The 16441-nt window shown below is 37.6% G+C and overlaps 1 protein-coding gene across 3 annotated transcripts in view; it reads right to left on the bottom strand.

The window, feature by feature from the left end:
- Nucleotides 1-9579: 9579 nt before the first annotated feature.
- Nucleotides 9580-16441, bottom strand: part of RAB28 (RAB28, member RAS oncogene family) — a 63301-nt gene continuing 56439 nt past the window's right edge. The window contains exons 7-8 of one of the 3 annotated variants that reach the window (XM_061379943.1): nt 11191-11291; nt 9580-10259 (exon numbers count right to left, since the gene is read on the bottom strand). In XM_061379943.1, the coding sequence (XP_061235927.1) occupies nt 11196-11291 (96 nt within the window). In that variant the 3' untranslated portion in view covers nt 9580-10259; nt 11191-11195. Of the gene's footprint in view, nt 10260-11190; nt 11292-13270; nt 13483-16441 lie in introns of those variants that run through there. The other 2 variants (XR_009729497.1, XM_061379944.1) reach the window with 2 other exon arrangements.

A 16441-nucleotide genomic window follows, 5' to 3' on the forward strand; every position in this document is an offset into this window, starting at 1 on the left:
ATCTGAAGGAAAAGAAACCTTGTAATCTCACCACTCTACAGGTATGGAATCCCTGAGCTGCCATTGCATGTCTGCAGCAGAGGGAAAGAATTACAGGTCTCCTGGCCCTGATCAGAGGGCTCCACCCATGGAAGCGACTCTCTTTTTAAATGTTTGGTTGACAGCATTTGACCAGAATTGCTTTCCAATTGGGTATCTGCTTAGATGTCACCATTTAGCTCTGAAGTGGAAATTTTTCAGTCAATAACACAAGTTCTGGATACTTAACACGTCCTCTGATCCTACCAGTGATGGCTCAACATGCAAAGATGTCAGACATGCAAGTTGTGTTCCCATCTCTTGCCTCCTACTTGGATGGTGTTGCAACACCACCATGCAGCTTCTTCATATTGAATATATATATTGTGGATATTGCCATTTACGCTACATATGAAAGCATCATTGTGAATAGTAGGAATTTGAGGACAGACTTTCCTTGGTCTCCTGGGAATCCAAGAGGCCTCATTTGGCCTCTGCCTTGAGAGGTGGAAAGAGAAAGGCTACTTAGCCTTTCCCAGTCAGATAAGTAATTTCAGTGAGCAAAATCAGTGTCACCAAACATCACAGACATTGGAAAGAGTAGGCTGTTGCCTTCGTCAAAATCCAATCTAGGCAGCTTCTCAGTTCCACCTTTAAAGGTGCACCTGTGCCTCACTTTACCCTTATCTTTCTGCACCCATGTTTGGCTCCTGACTCCTACTGACTCCTGCACAGCTTTTTAGGGCAATACCATCATTTGTTTCCGCATCTGAATGGGAGGGGATGACTTTTGGTGCCAGATGTCCTTTGATGAAGCAGCTGGCTGGGAGAAAAAAAGGAAATTCTTGAAAAAAAATTCCTACTGTGTTTCTGCCATTAATAGCAACATGTGACGAAAACAAAGTGAATTGAGTATCTGGGAGCACAGGAAAGGACGAGTTTGCAGACTCACGTTCTGCAGGTGCAACTGATGTCAAGAGGAGGTCAGACAGTAGTGAGAAGGATGAGAAAAATATCACTTCTCTTTAGATCTTTTGCATGGCCTGAGGAATGCAGGTCATAAAAAGCTATAAATTTTCCCAGATCTGTGATTCCAGAAGAATCCGTTTTCACCTAAACGCTCTCTAGTGGTGTGTTTGTGCCTTAGCTTACTGCCACCTCAGCTGTGCCTAGAGCATGTCCCAGGCCACATCAATCCTGTCTTCTAATTAAAACTGATTCTCCTATGCTCCTCTTCCACATTTTATAAACTGGATCATTTTCCAACTCCAGATTACAACATGGCCATAAAGTCATTGTACTGCCTTAGTGAAAGAGGAGTGGAGGGTGGATTTGAAACACTGAAACACTGAAGGCTGATACTGCTGGGAACATCCAAGCGCTTTGGTGGAAGGACAAGAGCTGATTTGCATACCTACTCTCCAGCCATCTTCCCATTCCTCTGCATGAAATCTTTTAATGTCTGACAAACCTGGTAACAGATCTTCTACAGGCTCTGTAGAATTCCAAAGAAATACGTAGGTAAATGGCAAGCAGTTCCCAAACATAAACTGATCTCTGACAAGCACCTTTACCCTCCTTCTTTCTTTCCAGTTAAGCTCCCTGCTGATGATTCAAACCAGGTACAGCACACAGCTTTGATTAATTTCATACTCAGAAACAAAAAATGATGCTTCTAAGAACTTAGGTTGCACATAGCCCTCCGCAATCCAACAGGAAAGTTATTTTTCATATGCTGAATGACAAAGGATTTTTATCAGCAGTTAATTGTTAATGATTTGGTGATCTTCACAACCCCTACAGTTGCCATAATCTACCATATTTCTGTTGGCAAATAAACATTTTGCCAGAATAGGCAAATCCATGGTTGCAGACATCTCTGCCATGATTTAGTAGGTTTGTGACTCTTACACTGGTGTCAAGTTAGCTGTTAGAAAACACTGAAAGTTGTTGTATTTACTTATTCAGACAAATATCTCCAAACAAACAATTTCCGCCTCACATGACCAACAGATACTGGGAATATACGCTCTTTTGGGGTGATGTTTGACCTCATCCTTGCCATTCCAGCCTTGGAAACTGGAAAACACTGAGAATTCAGAAAACCTGAACAAAAGCCTCAAAATGCGCCCTGAGAAACAGCTACCAAATAATGGAGGTTCATGTGCACAAAGGGTAGTAGTAATTTATGAGCAGTCACTTTGAAGTTTCTGGGTACAAAAGGGGTTATAGGATTTTATCATATAAAAAAACACAAGAGTCAACAGCCCAGTTCTGCTGCTGATCCCATCTAGCATTTCTCTACCTTTCCACATGGCCACTCCACAAATCAGTGTAGGACTTTTGTGACACAGAAACTTTCCTGTATGAACCCTGACTGCAGCCTTCATGTGCATGACTTATGCTACGATGGAGATGAACATATGTGCACAAACCCACCTTCATCTTGAAATTGCTGCGTTTTCTCTGAGCCTGTTTTGGCTCTGGAGGGCATGGATTTCCCACTCCCCAGTATCAGTCAATCTGAGGTTTTCCCCTGTATTTATTTTAATGAAACTCTATTAACAATGCTAAATTATATGAACTCAAATACATCTTTTTTATACAGAGAGCAACAATAGCAACAGCATTAGGCATAATACAACAGCAAAGATGTCATGCAAGTATCTATATAACAGATGCAAGAAACTGGATTTGCTCTGCACATGGAATGGGAACATGCACTTGTTATTTCTAGAATTCCACAACCTGGACAGCATCCAACCTGAATCAGTATGGTTAGTGAAATGGTTAGTATGGTCAGTATGGGTAATGAAATGGTTAGTTTCAGTCTGCACTGAAACAAGCTTCTCAACCAAAGAGTAAAAGACTATGCCCATATCCAGGAGGATGCAGAAACATCCACAACCTGTTGTCACAACTAAATAGCTACTATAAATTTACACTTCCCTAAAAATATAATAAAGGAAGTTTGTTTCTTATCCAAAAGACAATGGAAGAATTCAACTGCTGCTGATGTGTACAAATCCAAATGATTGTATCTCAATCAATTAACTTACAATTCTGAGGTTGCAAAATATGGCTGCGCCTTCTTCGAACATGCTCAGTTGTGGTTCAGCATCACCACTGGCCATCATCTCTTTTGCCCTGGACCTGGCTGGCCATCAGGTGCCCTGAACAGAGGAGAATGGAAAGCCACCTGGACAACTCACCTGATGGCTGCATGGAGACAGAGTTAAATTCTGACTTTCAACAACTGGCCATTTAGTCAGAAAGATTAGCAGAACCATAATGAAAGATAACGAGCACTCTCTTAGACTCCTGATTATATTCAAGATTAACTGGCACAAACACAAATTGTGCTTTCAATTTGAGAATGTGCAACCTGTTTGAATTTCTGGGTGATAAAACCAAGAAAGAGGTTCAACTGGAAAACTTCCATTGCTTTTCTTACATCAGTGTGTGATTCCTGGGGGATATGATTAGTTTCTGTGTAGTTTACGCTAGGTTGTGAGCTCACTCACTGTTATAAATGAGTTGTCTGTATAATTGTTCCCAATTACACAGAAATTGCTGCTAAATGGCACAGACAGCCCATTTGTGCCAAATGTTGGTTTACACTTTGCTTTCTTTCCAAGACAGTGGGGAGATAAAAAAGCAATTGGATTGATGAGTGGGATGTCAAAATTTCTTTCCAGTTTCCATTATGCAGTTAAACATTGCCTCACCATTCTTTGACATATACTGGAACATATCCAGAGATCACACTTCATTTTTTCCAAGATGGGATCAAATACGTTCCCAAATCTGAGCAAGAAGTACCGATTCTTGCTTATCCACCATGTCAGATCTGCAATTCAGACACTAGAAATAGAAGCTTGATATGTTTTCCTGCACCATCAGTCAGTATTCAGGTTGCAATAAGAGTTGCCACACAGCTCCAGATTCCTTTCTTTGTGTTTCATTATGGATTTGAGGAACATTTGTTCCAAGACCAGCAACTTGTCCCATGTCAAGTAAATGCCCTGATCACACAATTGAACCCAGTTTCTACTTATGGTTTGTTAGTTGTTTGGGGTTTGGTTGGGTTTTTTTGCAACTTCTGTATCATTCTTGCTAGGCAAAAGTATCGGAAAAGCAACTAAATAGATGAGAAACACCTTTTTTTCATTTTAACTTGGGAGTGGCTGTAGTCTACACCCTTCACAATGGGTAGGAACTTAAGAAACAACACCGAAATTCCTCAAAGAACTTTAGCCTCAAAGGCATTTATTTCAATGGAACCAGAATTTCTGTGTCAGCAAAGTATGCCAGAATGTATTTAGCTTCAAGTATGTACTTAAATCACATAGACTTCAAGGGGACTTAAATATGCGCTTAATTTTGAGCATATGCTTAAGTACTTTTGGTGAATAGTACTGAACCACAGCATTCACTTCTCTGTAAAGGAGAGAATGCTTTCCGAAGAAACATTTACTTCTCAGAGCACGGTGTGTGTCTTTTAAATCCTCCTTTGATGTTTCTTGGTCTACTTTGTTTTTAAAAGCTCACCAGAAATCAAAAAGGATTAGTAGGTCATGATCCTGCAAGCTACCTGGTATGGATCAGCCCAGGAAAGGACAGAAATGGAGTTTAGCTAGCAAAGAAAAAATGTTTGCCTGCAGCAGTTTGCAGGACCAGTTTTCTGAGGCACAAATTAGTTAAAACCAGTTTGGTATTTTGTATTTATAATTATTATAATTCTGAAGTGTATTTTAAACTAGCAAAGCAGAAAGCAGAATATATGATATTTAGCAGATCATAGAAAGTAAAGTTGATTATTAATGAACACCTTCACCTATGCCAGTGATATCTCATGCAACAAAAGCAGCTTTTTCCATTCATCCTTAAGAGAAAAACTTTTGTATGGTATAATTACCACATCTTTTTTATAAATGAGGACATTAATGTATTTTAAAAACACTGATTGCCAACAGGACATTAGAAAGTAGAGGCAGAGAAAGTCCTGAAGTGAAATTAAAAAAAATACCTGGATTCCTATTTCCTCCAGAACTCAGTGCTCTAAATGTGGTATCTGAGCAAACACAGGCTCTTGACCTCAAATCTATATTCTTCTCTGAGGTTCATCCACTAGGATAAGGAATGCTGTGTAGCGGTTAAATACAAAACAAACCTGAAATTGGTACCTTCTGAGGTTTGATTCTGACCAACCTTTGAAACAAGATTGCTTTCAGTCAATTGGTTATTTCAGCACTTGACATCACCCCCACATAAAACAAGGCAAATAGCCAATTAGCTAACTGGAAGTTTTCCAGTTCAAAATGGTGCCAAAATGAACGAAGATGAAGTGGAGTAGAAAAAAAAGAGTTTGCATTGGCTGAACAGTCAGCTCTCTATGGGAAACTGAAAATAGAAATCAGTTCATGGAACTCAGGAGCTTCACTATCTTCTATTTGGGGAAGATCAAACTTCGGCATTTGCAAGTTAAACAGGGATCCCCAAGGCTTATGGAGAGTACTTTATAAAAAGAGGTTTTATATAAGACCTGTGTATTTTGCAAATAAAACTGTAGCACATTAAATTCTAATCATATTCTATTCATAGCATCTGAAATCAGAGTATGTATTTGCTCCCTATGGATAATTATCTGGACTGGAGTTTTAATCTCATATGTATGCCATTACCCCTATGCAAACATGGATAAATTCGGGCTTTTTCCCTTCAGTAGCATTCAGCTATTTTGACATTTTAAGTGGTTATGAGTTTAAGTGAAGACAGCCTAAAGAAATCAGATGATATGTTAAGCAGTAGTACTTGAACTAAGAAAGAAAAGAACACAACATTGTGGAATGACCTCTTTGCTTGAGAAATAATACTCAAATTCCAGAAGGAAAAGTAGTTCATCATGTCAGCTTTGTAACTGTAACTTCTATAAAAGCCAGTGCAGCTTTAAATGTATCTATCAGGCCCTTCATACAAACCCTTAAGCTACATCAGAAATGAATGCAAGTATCCAAAACAGGAAAAATTCTCCTGCCGAAAATTTCCCATTATTATAAAATTGTTAATTAAGGCACAGTAATTTAGTCTTCTGTCAATGCCAAAATTCACACAGAACAGTAAAGTGCTAATTAAATATATCAAGTTTTACTTTGAAAGGGTTAAAGACATCAAGTTATGGGGGATTTTATTTTGCTTTCAGTCAGTTAGAGCTGTTGGGCCAGCCCAGAGCAGTGATCCCAGTACAGCACAGGTACATAGCGACAAGGCTTCAGCTCCACTTCTCTTCCCAGTGACTCTCAAATCCTTGGTTTCAGATCAATGCATGGAATAGCGACACCTTCTAAACAGCAGTCTCTATTAGAAATTGTATGAAAAGGTCATGATCACCATGAAACAAAGATTACAAACATTCTTTTGTGAAGAAACAATTATATTCCTTACATAAATTTAATGTAAAAAGAAAATATAAGATTTTGACTTATTTAAATTGTTGTAATCACAAAAACAAACAAAAAAATGCAAAAGAATAGACAATTTAAGTATTGCTATAATTTTTCATTGAAAAATTATTATAAAATTTGGGCTACTGGGTTCATTATCAGGTGCATTTGCCAGCATCTACTCTGACTAGCAAATTATCTCTGCATTTGAAGCCACCTGATTCAAAAGCCCTTTAGTTCCAGTGAAACCCCAATAGTACTCTACGGAAGTTTCTTACAAACTGTCAAAAGAACCATGTACTCAGAAAGATCATGAACTCGTGGCAGGCTCTGGTGCTCACAGCATTTGGTCATAAGGGAACCACACCATTGTTCGTGAGAGAGATTCCATTTGACCCTACCAAACTTTAGAGCCACAAAAGGTAAGAAGTTACATGAGCTTAGTAACAGTTCAAATACATGTTTTAAAATCACTGTTAATATAATGCACAGCCAGACACAATGTGCGTATTGGTATCCACCACATCACACAAGGCTGACCCTAGCAAGGAGCTGAACTTAGAAACAATTTTTAGCTGTGGAGCTGTTACTGAAATGATTAGTTACAACAGCTCTGCGCAGATAGATCACTTCACCAGTGTGGATCTGTGTAAGCTCAGGGCTTGAACATGTTTCTTCCCCTCATCTGGCCTCAGCTTCAGAGGAAAACATGCTTCCCTCTGCCCTAGCCCACTCCCCATGTCAATGGACATTAAGCATATGCCGCCTCACTTTTGGAAAGCCTTGCATTATTTAACTTTATCATTGCTCGTTGAATTACTTTCAACCAGTTCTCACCTTGCAAAAAATTTTAAAGTGCATATATATGGCACATGCTTTAACTCTACCAGATGTGAATTGTGTAGATCAGCAGTGACAAGGAGACCGGGTACAGGCTAGTGTCTAGCTTGCCTCCCCCTACACACCTCTCTCACCAGATTTGTTTCTGTCCTTCCAGTGACCAGAGATCCCTTGCCATCCCTGCACAACATGTCTATCTACTCCCTCGCTCCGCGTTGCTTAATCCTCCAGAATTGTCTCTGACCTTTCTGCTCTGCCTGGTGGAACTTGGGCCGTAGCAATGGCAAAGGTACCCCTGAACCTTCAGCCACAGCTGCTGCAGCACTTCAAAGGCAGCTACCACAGCTATGGATTTAGGCTGCAGCTGGAATCCAAAGGCTCAAGGTGGGTCTCCTGGGGCTGAGCAAAAAGAGCAAAGCTCATTTGTAAGGATTAAAACATGGACAGGTAATGGATCTAAACGGGGCAGGAAGGGCAGGGAAAGGGAGGGAGAATGGAAGTCAGTATACAATACAAAAAAGCTGAGGAGGTTAAGAGGGGCAGCAAAAGGAGGGGCTGGAAGCACAGAAGACAAGAGATTCTGGGTTAGCGTAAATAATATACACGTATGCTAGGGAGGAAGAATGAGAGCAGTTTGGGAATGTAAACAATAATATCTCCAGAGGAGGTATGGCCTTTAACAGAAAATGGTGCAAAGATCAATGTGAATAAACCACAAAAGGATGTACAAGTCACAGGCAGCTAGAGAAAGAGGCATGAGAATAAAACATCATGCTGAGACAGAGACGTAAAATCCATCTGTAAAATACTTTGCACTGGGACACATATCACAGCCTTCATACTGCAAGATTACCCCAAGTATAAAAGCAAAACTTCTTCATCATTCAGGGTAATAATGGACTTTGTGTTACAAGTTATGAAAAAGCATTTTCTTCTGAAATGTAAGATTACAGAAGTTTTTAAGAGAAAAGCACTGTTCAGTTTTTAAGACCATGCTACATATTACTTGGAAAGCAGAACTATGAAGCTGGCTCACATGCATGAGACAAAGATGGCTCTAGCCATGCAGCTGAGCCAGGTTGTGCTCAGCTCCTCAGGGAAAGGGAAGTTCTCATGAATATTTGAGCATATTGGGCAGAGTTCAGGACACAAACACACTGAGAAATCCGATGGTTCAAAGAACCTTACACCACATGCTTTGGAGGGCATAACCTTGTAAACTTCCCAGCTACTTCAGAGAAACTGAACAGAACTTCTCATCTGGTCGTAGTGGAAGACAGTTCACCATTCAGTTGTGTTTAACTATAAGGTAATACTATGCAATGGGATACAAGCTCCACAGAAGAGGAACAAGAACACAAACTGTAACCCTACAATGAATACTTTACTGCAAATTCACACCTACCTTAGTGTAGAATAATTTCTCAGTATCTCAGCTTGTTTCTTAGAATATTCCACATTTGAATGATACAGTATCATGAGTAAGTCATTCTCGCACAGCTATAAAACTGTGACAAGCTGCATTTGCATGGGGTAAAAATGAACTTAGCTTTCCAATGAACTTGGAATATACCACAATAATAACAAAAAGCACATTCTTGCCATCTGCAATCTTCTTTTTTTTTTAAACTTGATAGGTCAACTATTTTATTAAACTAATAGTTTAGTAGTTCCAACTATTAAGCACTTGCTTGAACAGCTTAGTAGGAGAACTTCTATGAAGAAACTCACCATTTTCACTTGTGATATATAAGCTTCCTTCACTCAGCCTCACTAATTCTCTAAATCTCGAAATGCTTTGTTGTACTTTATAAGAAAACACATTCTAGAGTTAAAACATGAGAAAGATTTCTAGTTTGGAATCAAGTTGGCTTAATATTTTTTTCTTCTTAGCTTTCTATTCAGATATGCCAGCAGAGAACTGCACACCTAAAAGAGACTGCTAGCAAAGGAACAGAGGAGAAATGTGCTGATCACAGAACATACAGCTTTTTGTCATTTACTCTGAACTAGAAAGAAAAGAATATCAGGCCAAAGGTAATTCATTTAGTTATTAAAAATGACTGATCCTAATTGATCTATCAACAGTTTCTAATGCATGTTGAATATATCACTCAACATTTACAGCCCAAACTGTCAACTGAGGTTCATCCATATTCATGAAGACATATGAGCATATCTACTACTGCAAGAAGTAATGCTGATGTCGTAATAAAAATACACAAAAGCACTAGCATTTTTCAGAGCATCTGTGGAAACAACTGGAGACTTCAGTGACTGTTTTTATAATTATGGATTTATTTCAAGCACTGTGTCTTAGTGGATACAATTTATACATTTTGCACTATGTACATATATTAATGGAATACTTCCCAAATTACCCCTACATAAAATACATTATGTGCTGGAAATTATTCCAGCAATAGCTTTTCCAAGTTACATTTCACTGAATGTTAGTTCAGATCACAGGGGAAAGAAAAGGAAAAAATTTTAAAATGCTTTGGCAAAATACCCTTCCATGGTGATGTCTTTAAAGTATTTTGAATGCCGGACTTCTTCATCCATTTTTATTCCAGTATCAGTCAAATAGATCAGAAGAAATATATAAACACAGTTATACTGTTTTATTTAAATATAATTTTAAAGAATATAGACCTTAATCTTTCAAAGTGTGTGGTCTCAGGTTTGAATTTCAGCCAGTACAAAAACTTCCTGCCTGCTGCTTCTCAGCGTACAGTGGTGTAACACATTTGTGAAGCCTCTAACTTCATTGTTGTGACAGTCACTGTTAAAGTTCCTGGTAATCCCAGAGCCTGTGTCAAGGTAGGACAATTGCCGAACGTATCAAAACAGAGAATAGCACAGTCATTGCACTGCACACATTGAGCTTCTAGGAGAATTAATGGTTCTTGTCACAGGCTCCTGACTGTAGTTGACAATATCTGCTTTCACCACCCTCTGTCATAAAAGAAAACACAGTTAACAATTAGGAAATATAACCTTCATGCTGGCAAAAAAAAAAATCAACAGATATTCTGCTGTAAAAGTATATGAAATATTAGGCAAAACAGGTACCATTTAGGGGTTTTTCCACTACCTTACAGGAAGTCTTACTAGGTGCTAATTCTCATTCTAAATAACAGTTTATCCATCCTAAGCAGAAGGAAGTGCCTTGGTAGATTTTCACAACACTACAAATGGATCATGCTCTTTTCAAAAGCAATTAATACAGTTTTATTTTCATGAAAAAGGCTTTGAATGGAAATAAAACAATACTTGCTTACAAAGTCTATGGTATGTATTCTTTAAGAATAACTGCCTACACTGTAATTTGAAATTGTACATAAGTTTGTCTTTCAGTCTTCACTCCAAGCACTGCACAAGAACGCAGATAGAACTCAAAAGGAAATTTTAAATACAATCATATTTCAAAATCTTTGATAGGCAGACTCACTAAAGATTAAATTAACATAAAAAGAACCTCTGCATACCATATTTATTTATTAATACAGATCCAACAGGTATTACTCATTCTATTTAAAAGCATTTGATCAGACTGTTGGTCTCTCCCATATGAGGAGGAGGAAATGAGATGCCAATTTCCAAATAAATCTATTTCTACCTGAGGCAGCTATGCAACATTTTGAATACACAGCACTGAAGGACCTCCTTAATACAGCAGCATGAAGCATTTAATTTCTATGAAATACCTTGTTATTAGAATCAACATGCAATTGTACAGAGTTCCAAATTCATACATTAAGTATTACAAGCACCTACTATAGAAAACATTTTCCCAATAGAACTTACTGTAACAGTTGTTACTTCATGTAAAAGCAATGCAGCTTGGGAAAAAAAAACACAAACAAACCAAGTTTTCCACCAATACCTGAACTACTGCATTGAGCAGACTTTGCTCTGGCATTTGGAAGTGTTGTGATGTTGGCTATCTTCTTCAGGATATTTCACTAGTTCTGCCCTGACAACATGCTGTTAATCAGCATGTTATCAGCATAATGGAGAGAGGGCAAGGAGAAGAATGTAAAAAGAGAACAAAGAGAAATGGAGAGATTGATCAGTAGTTGAAAAGAATGAATGAATGAATGAAATAAGAAGACTATGCAGAAGCAAAACAAAAGTGCATTTCTTCTCAAGCTTTATGACAATGCAGGAGCAACATGTCTAGCTGAAAGCATCATCAGCATTAGGGCTGCTTCTTGAGCTCCTTCAAGGACATGCCCATCAAAGCACCAAAATGAAATATTTATACATGCAAACAATGAACGTGTATTAAAGCAAGAGAAGGGACAGAATAAAAAGAAAAGCGAATCAGTGAAAGAGAAGGTGGCAACAGCCTATTCCTTTAAGGCACTTAAATATTACATCATTCAACCTCCTATCAGCAACTGTAGCAAGTGCATTAGACATACACATACATGTTTTCCATTACATAACTACTGCATTATAACTAAGTATATAATTTTGAAACTGACATAAATTAACAACCTCACATCCAAGTGCTGCAACCTTTGACTTTGCTCTACATAATGCAAAAATAAAAGGCTCTCATTTTTCCCTGCTAAAGTCAAACAAAATTGTTGGAAGTTTTCTTACTATTAGTACAGTGCTCATGCAAAGGGGAGAATAATTCACAGAATAAAAAAGTAACAGAAGAGGTCGGTCAGTTACAATAACTACCTGAAACCAGTTTAATAATTTTTTCTGAAATACTTCAGCTTTACACAACATATTTTCAAGGTTAAAATGTATGAATTCATGAATAAATACTATTATTTTAAAGGAAACTATTAACTGGATTATGTGAATATATAAACAGTATATATGTTAAAGATTACCTCTGTAAACAAAACCTGAATGTCAAACAAGCAGCAACAGTTGAATTGGCTGGTAAGGGATCTGGATTTATTAGCTGCTGATGTACTCGCCTAGAGTTTAATTGATCACATTCATATTATCTTATCTAGTGGACACCACTCATGATTTACTCAACTTCTGGCCTGATGTTATCAAGAGAAAGGTCGCCAAATCCCATATAAGGTGGTAGTAGGAGGTTTAGCACTAAACAGTGTTATCTGGCCTCACAGGACCTAATTTCTTCATACCAATCTTTTGACTACAGCTGAGAGGAAAGAAAAAGAAAAAAAAAAAAAGGTCTTGCAATCAGTAGGCAATTAATTGTTCCTCAGAACATTGGTCTAAATCCCATCCTGTAAACACAGGCAGGTTAGCGACCCGTGCTTAGGCACAATGTAGCAAGAAACTGACTATCATAAATGACTTGGATTTTCTAAAGGAATTTCATGTAAATAGGAGTGAAAAAAAAAAACCACTACAATATTTCTTCTATTAGCTTCATGGCAATTAAAAACTTAGGTTTCTTTGTATCAGTTTCTATGTTAAGCGTATCACTGCCATGGTTCAAACCACTCTCAATAAGGAGAACCTTTCTTGGTGCAGGTGCTCTGAATTCCAGATCAAACTTATCTGCCAAACATTTTGTTGTACAAACCTGGCACACACACCCTGATTTGCTGAACAGGCATTTAGTTAAATAGAAAACTACACATCACTTACAAAAATGCTAGCTCTTGCCAATGCCAAGGAACAAAGCTGTACCCCATGCAGTTTTTACACTACAGTTGAAAGTCAAAAATACAGAAAGAAAAACATCTGATTAGTAAAGGAGCTATTTCCTCAAATTTCATCAGACCCTTGTGATTTAAAAGGAAGAGCATTTTGAGGACTGAAAATAAGTCAGAATCTGCAATTTTCTTACTTTGGAACTGTTCCATTTCAAAAACATGCTCTACTTTCCAGTCACGCATAAGGAGTAATCTAGTTCTTTGTTTCACCACAGTTTTGTCCAAATAAAGGTTTGATTAACAGTCATCTCAGCATGTTAACAGACAAGGTTTAGTAGCTCTAGCTGAGATAGTTTAAAAACTTACCACCCCCAAATGTCTGTCCTATTCCTCTGCTGGAGATCACTGCCGCCAAAGGAGAGCTGGTGGAATGTAACATGTACTTGCACCTCATCCGCTTCAGCACAAAGTCTGGCAGCTTCACTTAAAAACAACTTTCAGCAGCAGTTTAAACTAAACTGCTCAACTTCACCCTGATGTGGCCAAGGCACATGATCACCTTCCATTTTCTGATTCTGCTGTGGGAGTGATAAATTCCAGCAAAACGGCAGTAACAAATAGCTTGGGTTGCATTAATATCTTAAAGTGGTGCAGCTGTTTTCTAAAAATGCATGGTAAATAACTCTTTTAAGACTTGTTCTTGAGGTTCATTAACAGAATTGGTGCTGTTAACTCTAAATGGACCAAGAACACCCATCCACTTTTCACAAAAGCTTCTGCCAGTCATCACAGCTCTAACGTCAAGAGTCAAGTACCACAAATTCATATAAGTAACATGTTTGAGGTTCCTATTATTTATTTCTAACCACCTGTGAGCCACTTCTAAGATCCTCCTAGTCAGTGTGGCAATTATAACTGATCTTAAACACAAGAAATACATCGTCAGGCATAAAATCAAAAGCACTAGAAATATGCTTTAAAGAGCATTCTCTACATTAGACAATTAGTTATAACGAAGAAATACATAATAAACCATACATAGAGCATATCACTGTTGGCATTTTACACAAACTCAGTATTTCGTCTTCCCCTTCGTTACCACCTAGACTGAATGAAGACATCTGATGTTCTCAAACAAATACTTTCAAGCAGCAACCTTCTCGTTTTTCAAAATGAGGAAAACTCACATTACACAAAATATGAGGAATTCAAACATATGATCCATTATCTGACTAGTTCACATTTGTAAAAACTACAATGTATTTTACTCTTTGTTTAAAGATTAAATCCAAGTCAACATTTTCATACTTACTGATTCAAGGATGAGTCGCACCTACTATTAGATTAGTTTTTTGTTTCTTTATAACATTTATGTAGCATACATCTATCTATTTTTCTGTCTGCTTTTATAGTTCAACAGCTAGAGTATTAAATGGCTAAAAGTTTAAGGGAATGCATTCATATAGCTGTTTCTTAATTTAAAGAAGCTCTGTGCCCATTTTACAGGTGAAAAGAAAAAACAAAACAAAACAAGGAGAAAAAAAAAAAAAGTCCAAACATCACCACCACACTTAGGAACCTGTACCCGTTATAAAGTCTGTGCTAAACCAGAAACCTAGTGATGGCAAAAACATGTAACACCACCTCCTTCCAGCTAAGAGGCCAGATCCATGCTCCTGGGAAACAGCACCTACATATTACTTAGGCTTTTCCACCGCAGACTCATAAATTTCTCTCCAAACATGTCATTCTATTCATCTCCCTGAGGTCAGAGTTCTCCTTCTCCAGTTTTATGTAGAGAATTCTCCTTTTCTATCTTTAGAAGGAACCAGGGTAGTCAGTTCTATACAATAATGAACCTTAAGATACAGCTAACATACACTCAAATACAATTCCCACTGGTTTCTCACTGACTTAAACAGTAGTACCTACAGCCCACTCAAAGGAAGTAAATGTTCTACTTGTAACAAAGAATTTGTGATTCACTTTGTGTGATTCTTCAGAGTAGACTGAAACTATGCTCAATTAGTAGAACTTTGCAAAGTCAGGCAGTTGCTCTTACTCTGCATGCACAGCGTAGCACCACAGTGACTTGTGCTGTATCTGAATGGCAACACTGAAGTTTCTTTTTTATCCAGCTCTGTTGACTGGTTTTGTTTCTCAGCTTCTTCTTTTGTTTTTTCTTGTTCTTGTTTTTTCAGGGGTCTTTATCTTTTTTCTGGTTTGTTTTTTTTTTTTTAATCACTATAGCGTGGATTCACATGATCAGTAATGGGTGGGCCACAGGGAGTAGTTTATGTGTTATTAACTATTTACAAGCTATTGCTAATGCAATTTGCAGACTATTTACTCTGATCCACAACTGCATGTTCCATTGATCTGCTCAACAAAATTAAAAACTGTAATTACAATACTAAGGCAGGAGGAAGCCTACTTAAGGCAAATACCAATTTGACACAGAAAGTTATGCACTCTTGAGTCAGGGCAATGTAAAGGTTCTTATTTTAACCTAAAAATAGACACCTTATCTAGAAAGCTACAATTTTCTGTATAACTCCATTGATCATATTCTCTTTTTAACCTAAGGTATTTGCCTAACGATCTACAAGCTTACTGGAACACAAAATCACTAAGCACAGAGAGGTCTAAGACTGAAGTTCCAGTTCTAGCTAAACAACTGAATAAAAACTGAGGAGCTCTTAATGTGCTGAATTATTTATATGCAAATAATCATAGAGCTCAGAACAACAGGTGGATAGTGCCTTAGTAGTAAAAACCATTGAATGAACAAACTCAATAGTTCTTTAGCCATAAATTACAGCTTTTCAGAACCTCAGCCTTGCTCATTAGGTATGCACTGTAAGTATATTTTACCATTTTACTGTTTGCAATACAGTTTTCTAGCTAACCACTTCAACACAGATTGTAAACACCACCGTGGCAAAGCGCTTTCAGAAATTACATATTTATTGTATATTTCAAAAAGCAGGAGGCCAAGCTGTAGGTAAAAAATGTTTTGGGCATTTTCTTCTTTTCTTGAGAAACTTGCTGACTTGCGTTGTGGTACTTGCTTGACGTTGGTAGTAACTAGCAGTTCCAGGATATTAAACCACTGAAACAACTACTTTCAGTTCAGTAAGTAAATTTAAAATAAGTGCAGTGTAATCTCTAACATCATTGTATAGTAAGGTCATACTACGTATGTGTACGTGTAAGATTATATTCAGTAGTATAATCTTTGTTTCTGAGGATTCTGAAACAAGGTTTGTATAAAATCTTTTTGGTTTAAACCTATGCACACAGTCTTACAGGCAGGAAAACTATTTTTAGAAGCAGGAGCTAGGAAGAAGGAAGGAAAGGGAAGGAAAAGGGAAAAGAGGTTATACTAGAAAACCACTTGCTTGATTGCTTATTTGAACAATTAACACATTTTTGACCTTTCACTGGCAAAAACTGACTTCCAACTCTTGTAGATAGTGAAGCAAGTACTCACATTTTAATTAATATAGTTACAGTTCTAATTTTTTTAAATGGTAA

This window comes from Neopsephotus bourkii, unplaced genomic scaffold (assembly GCF_033783945.1).
Source record: "Neopsephotus bourkii isolate Nb327-2 ecotype Australia unplaced genomic scaffold, CSIRO-AGI_Nbou_v1 NB_1780, whole genome shotgun sequence".
Taxonomy (NCBI): domain Eukaryota; kingdom Metazoa; phylum Chordata; class Aves; order Psittaciformes; family Psittacidae; genus Neopsephotus; species Neopsephotus bourkii.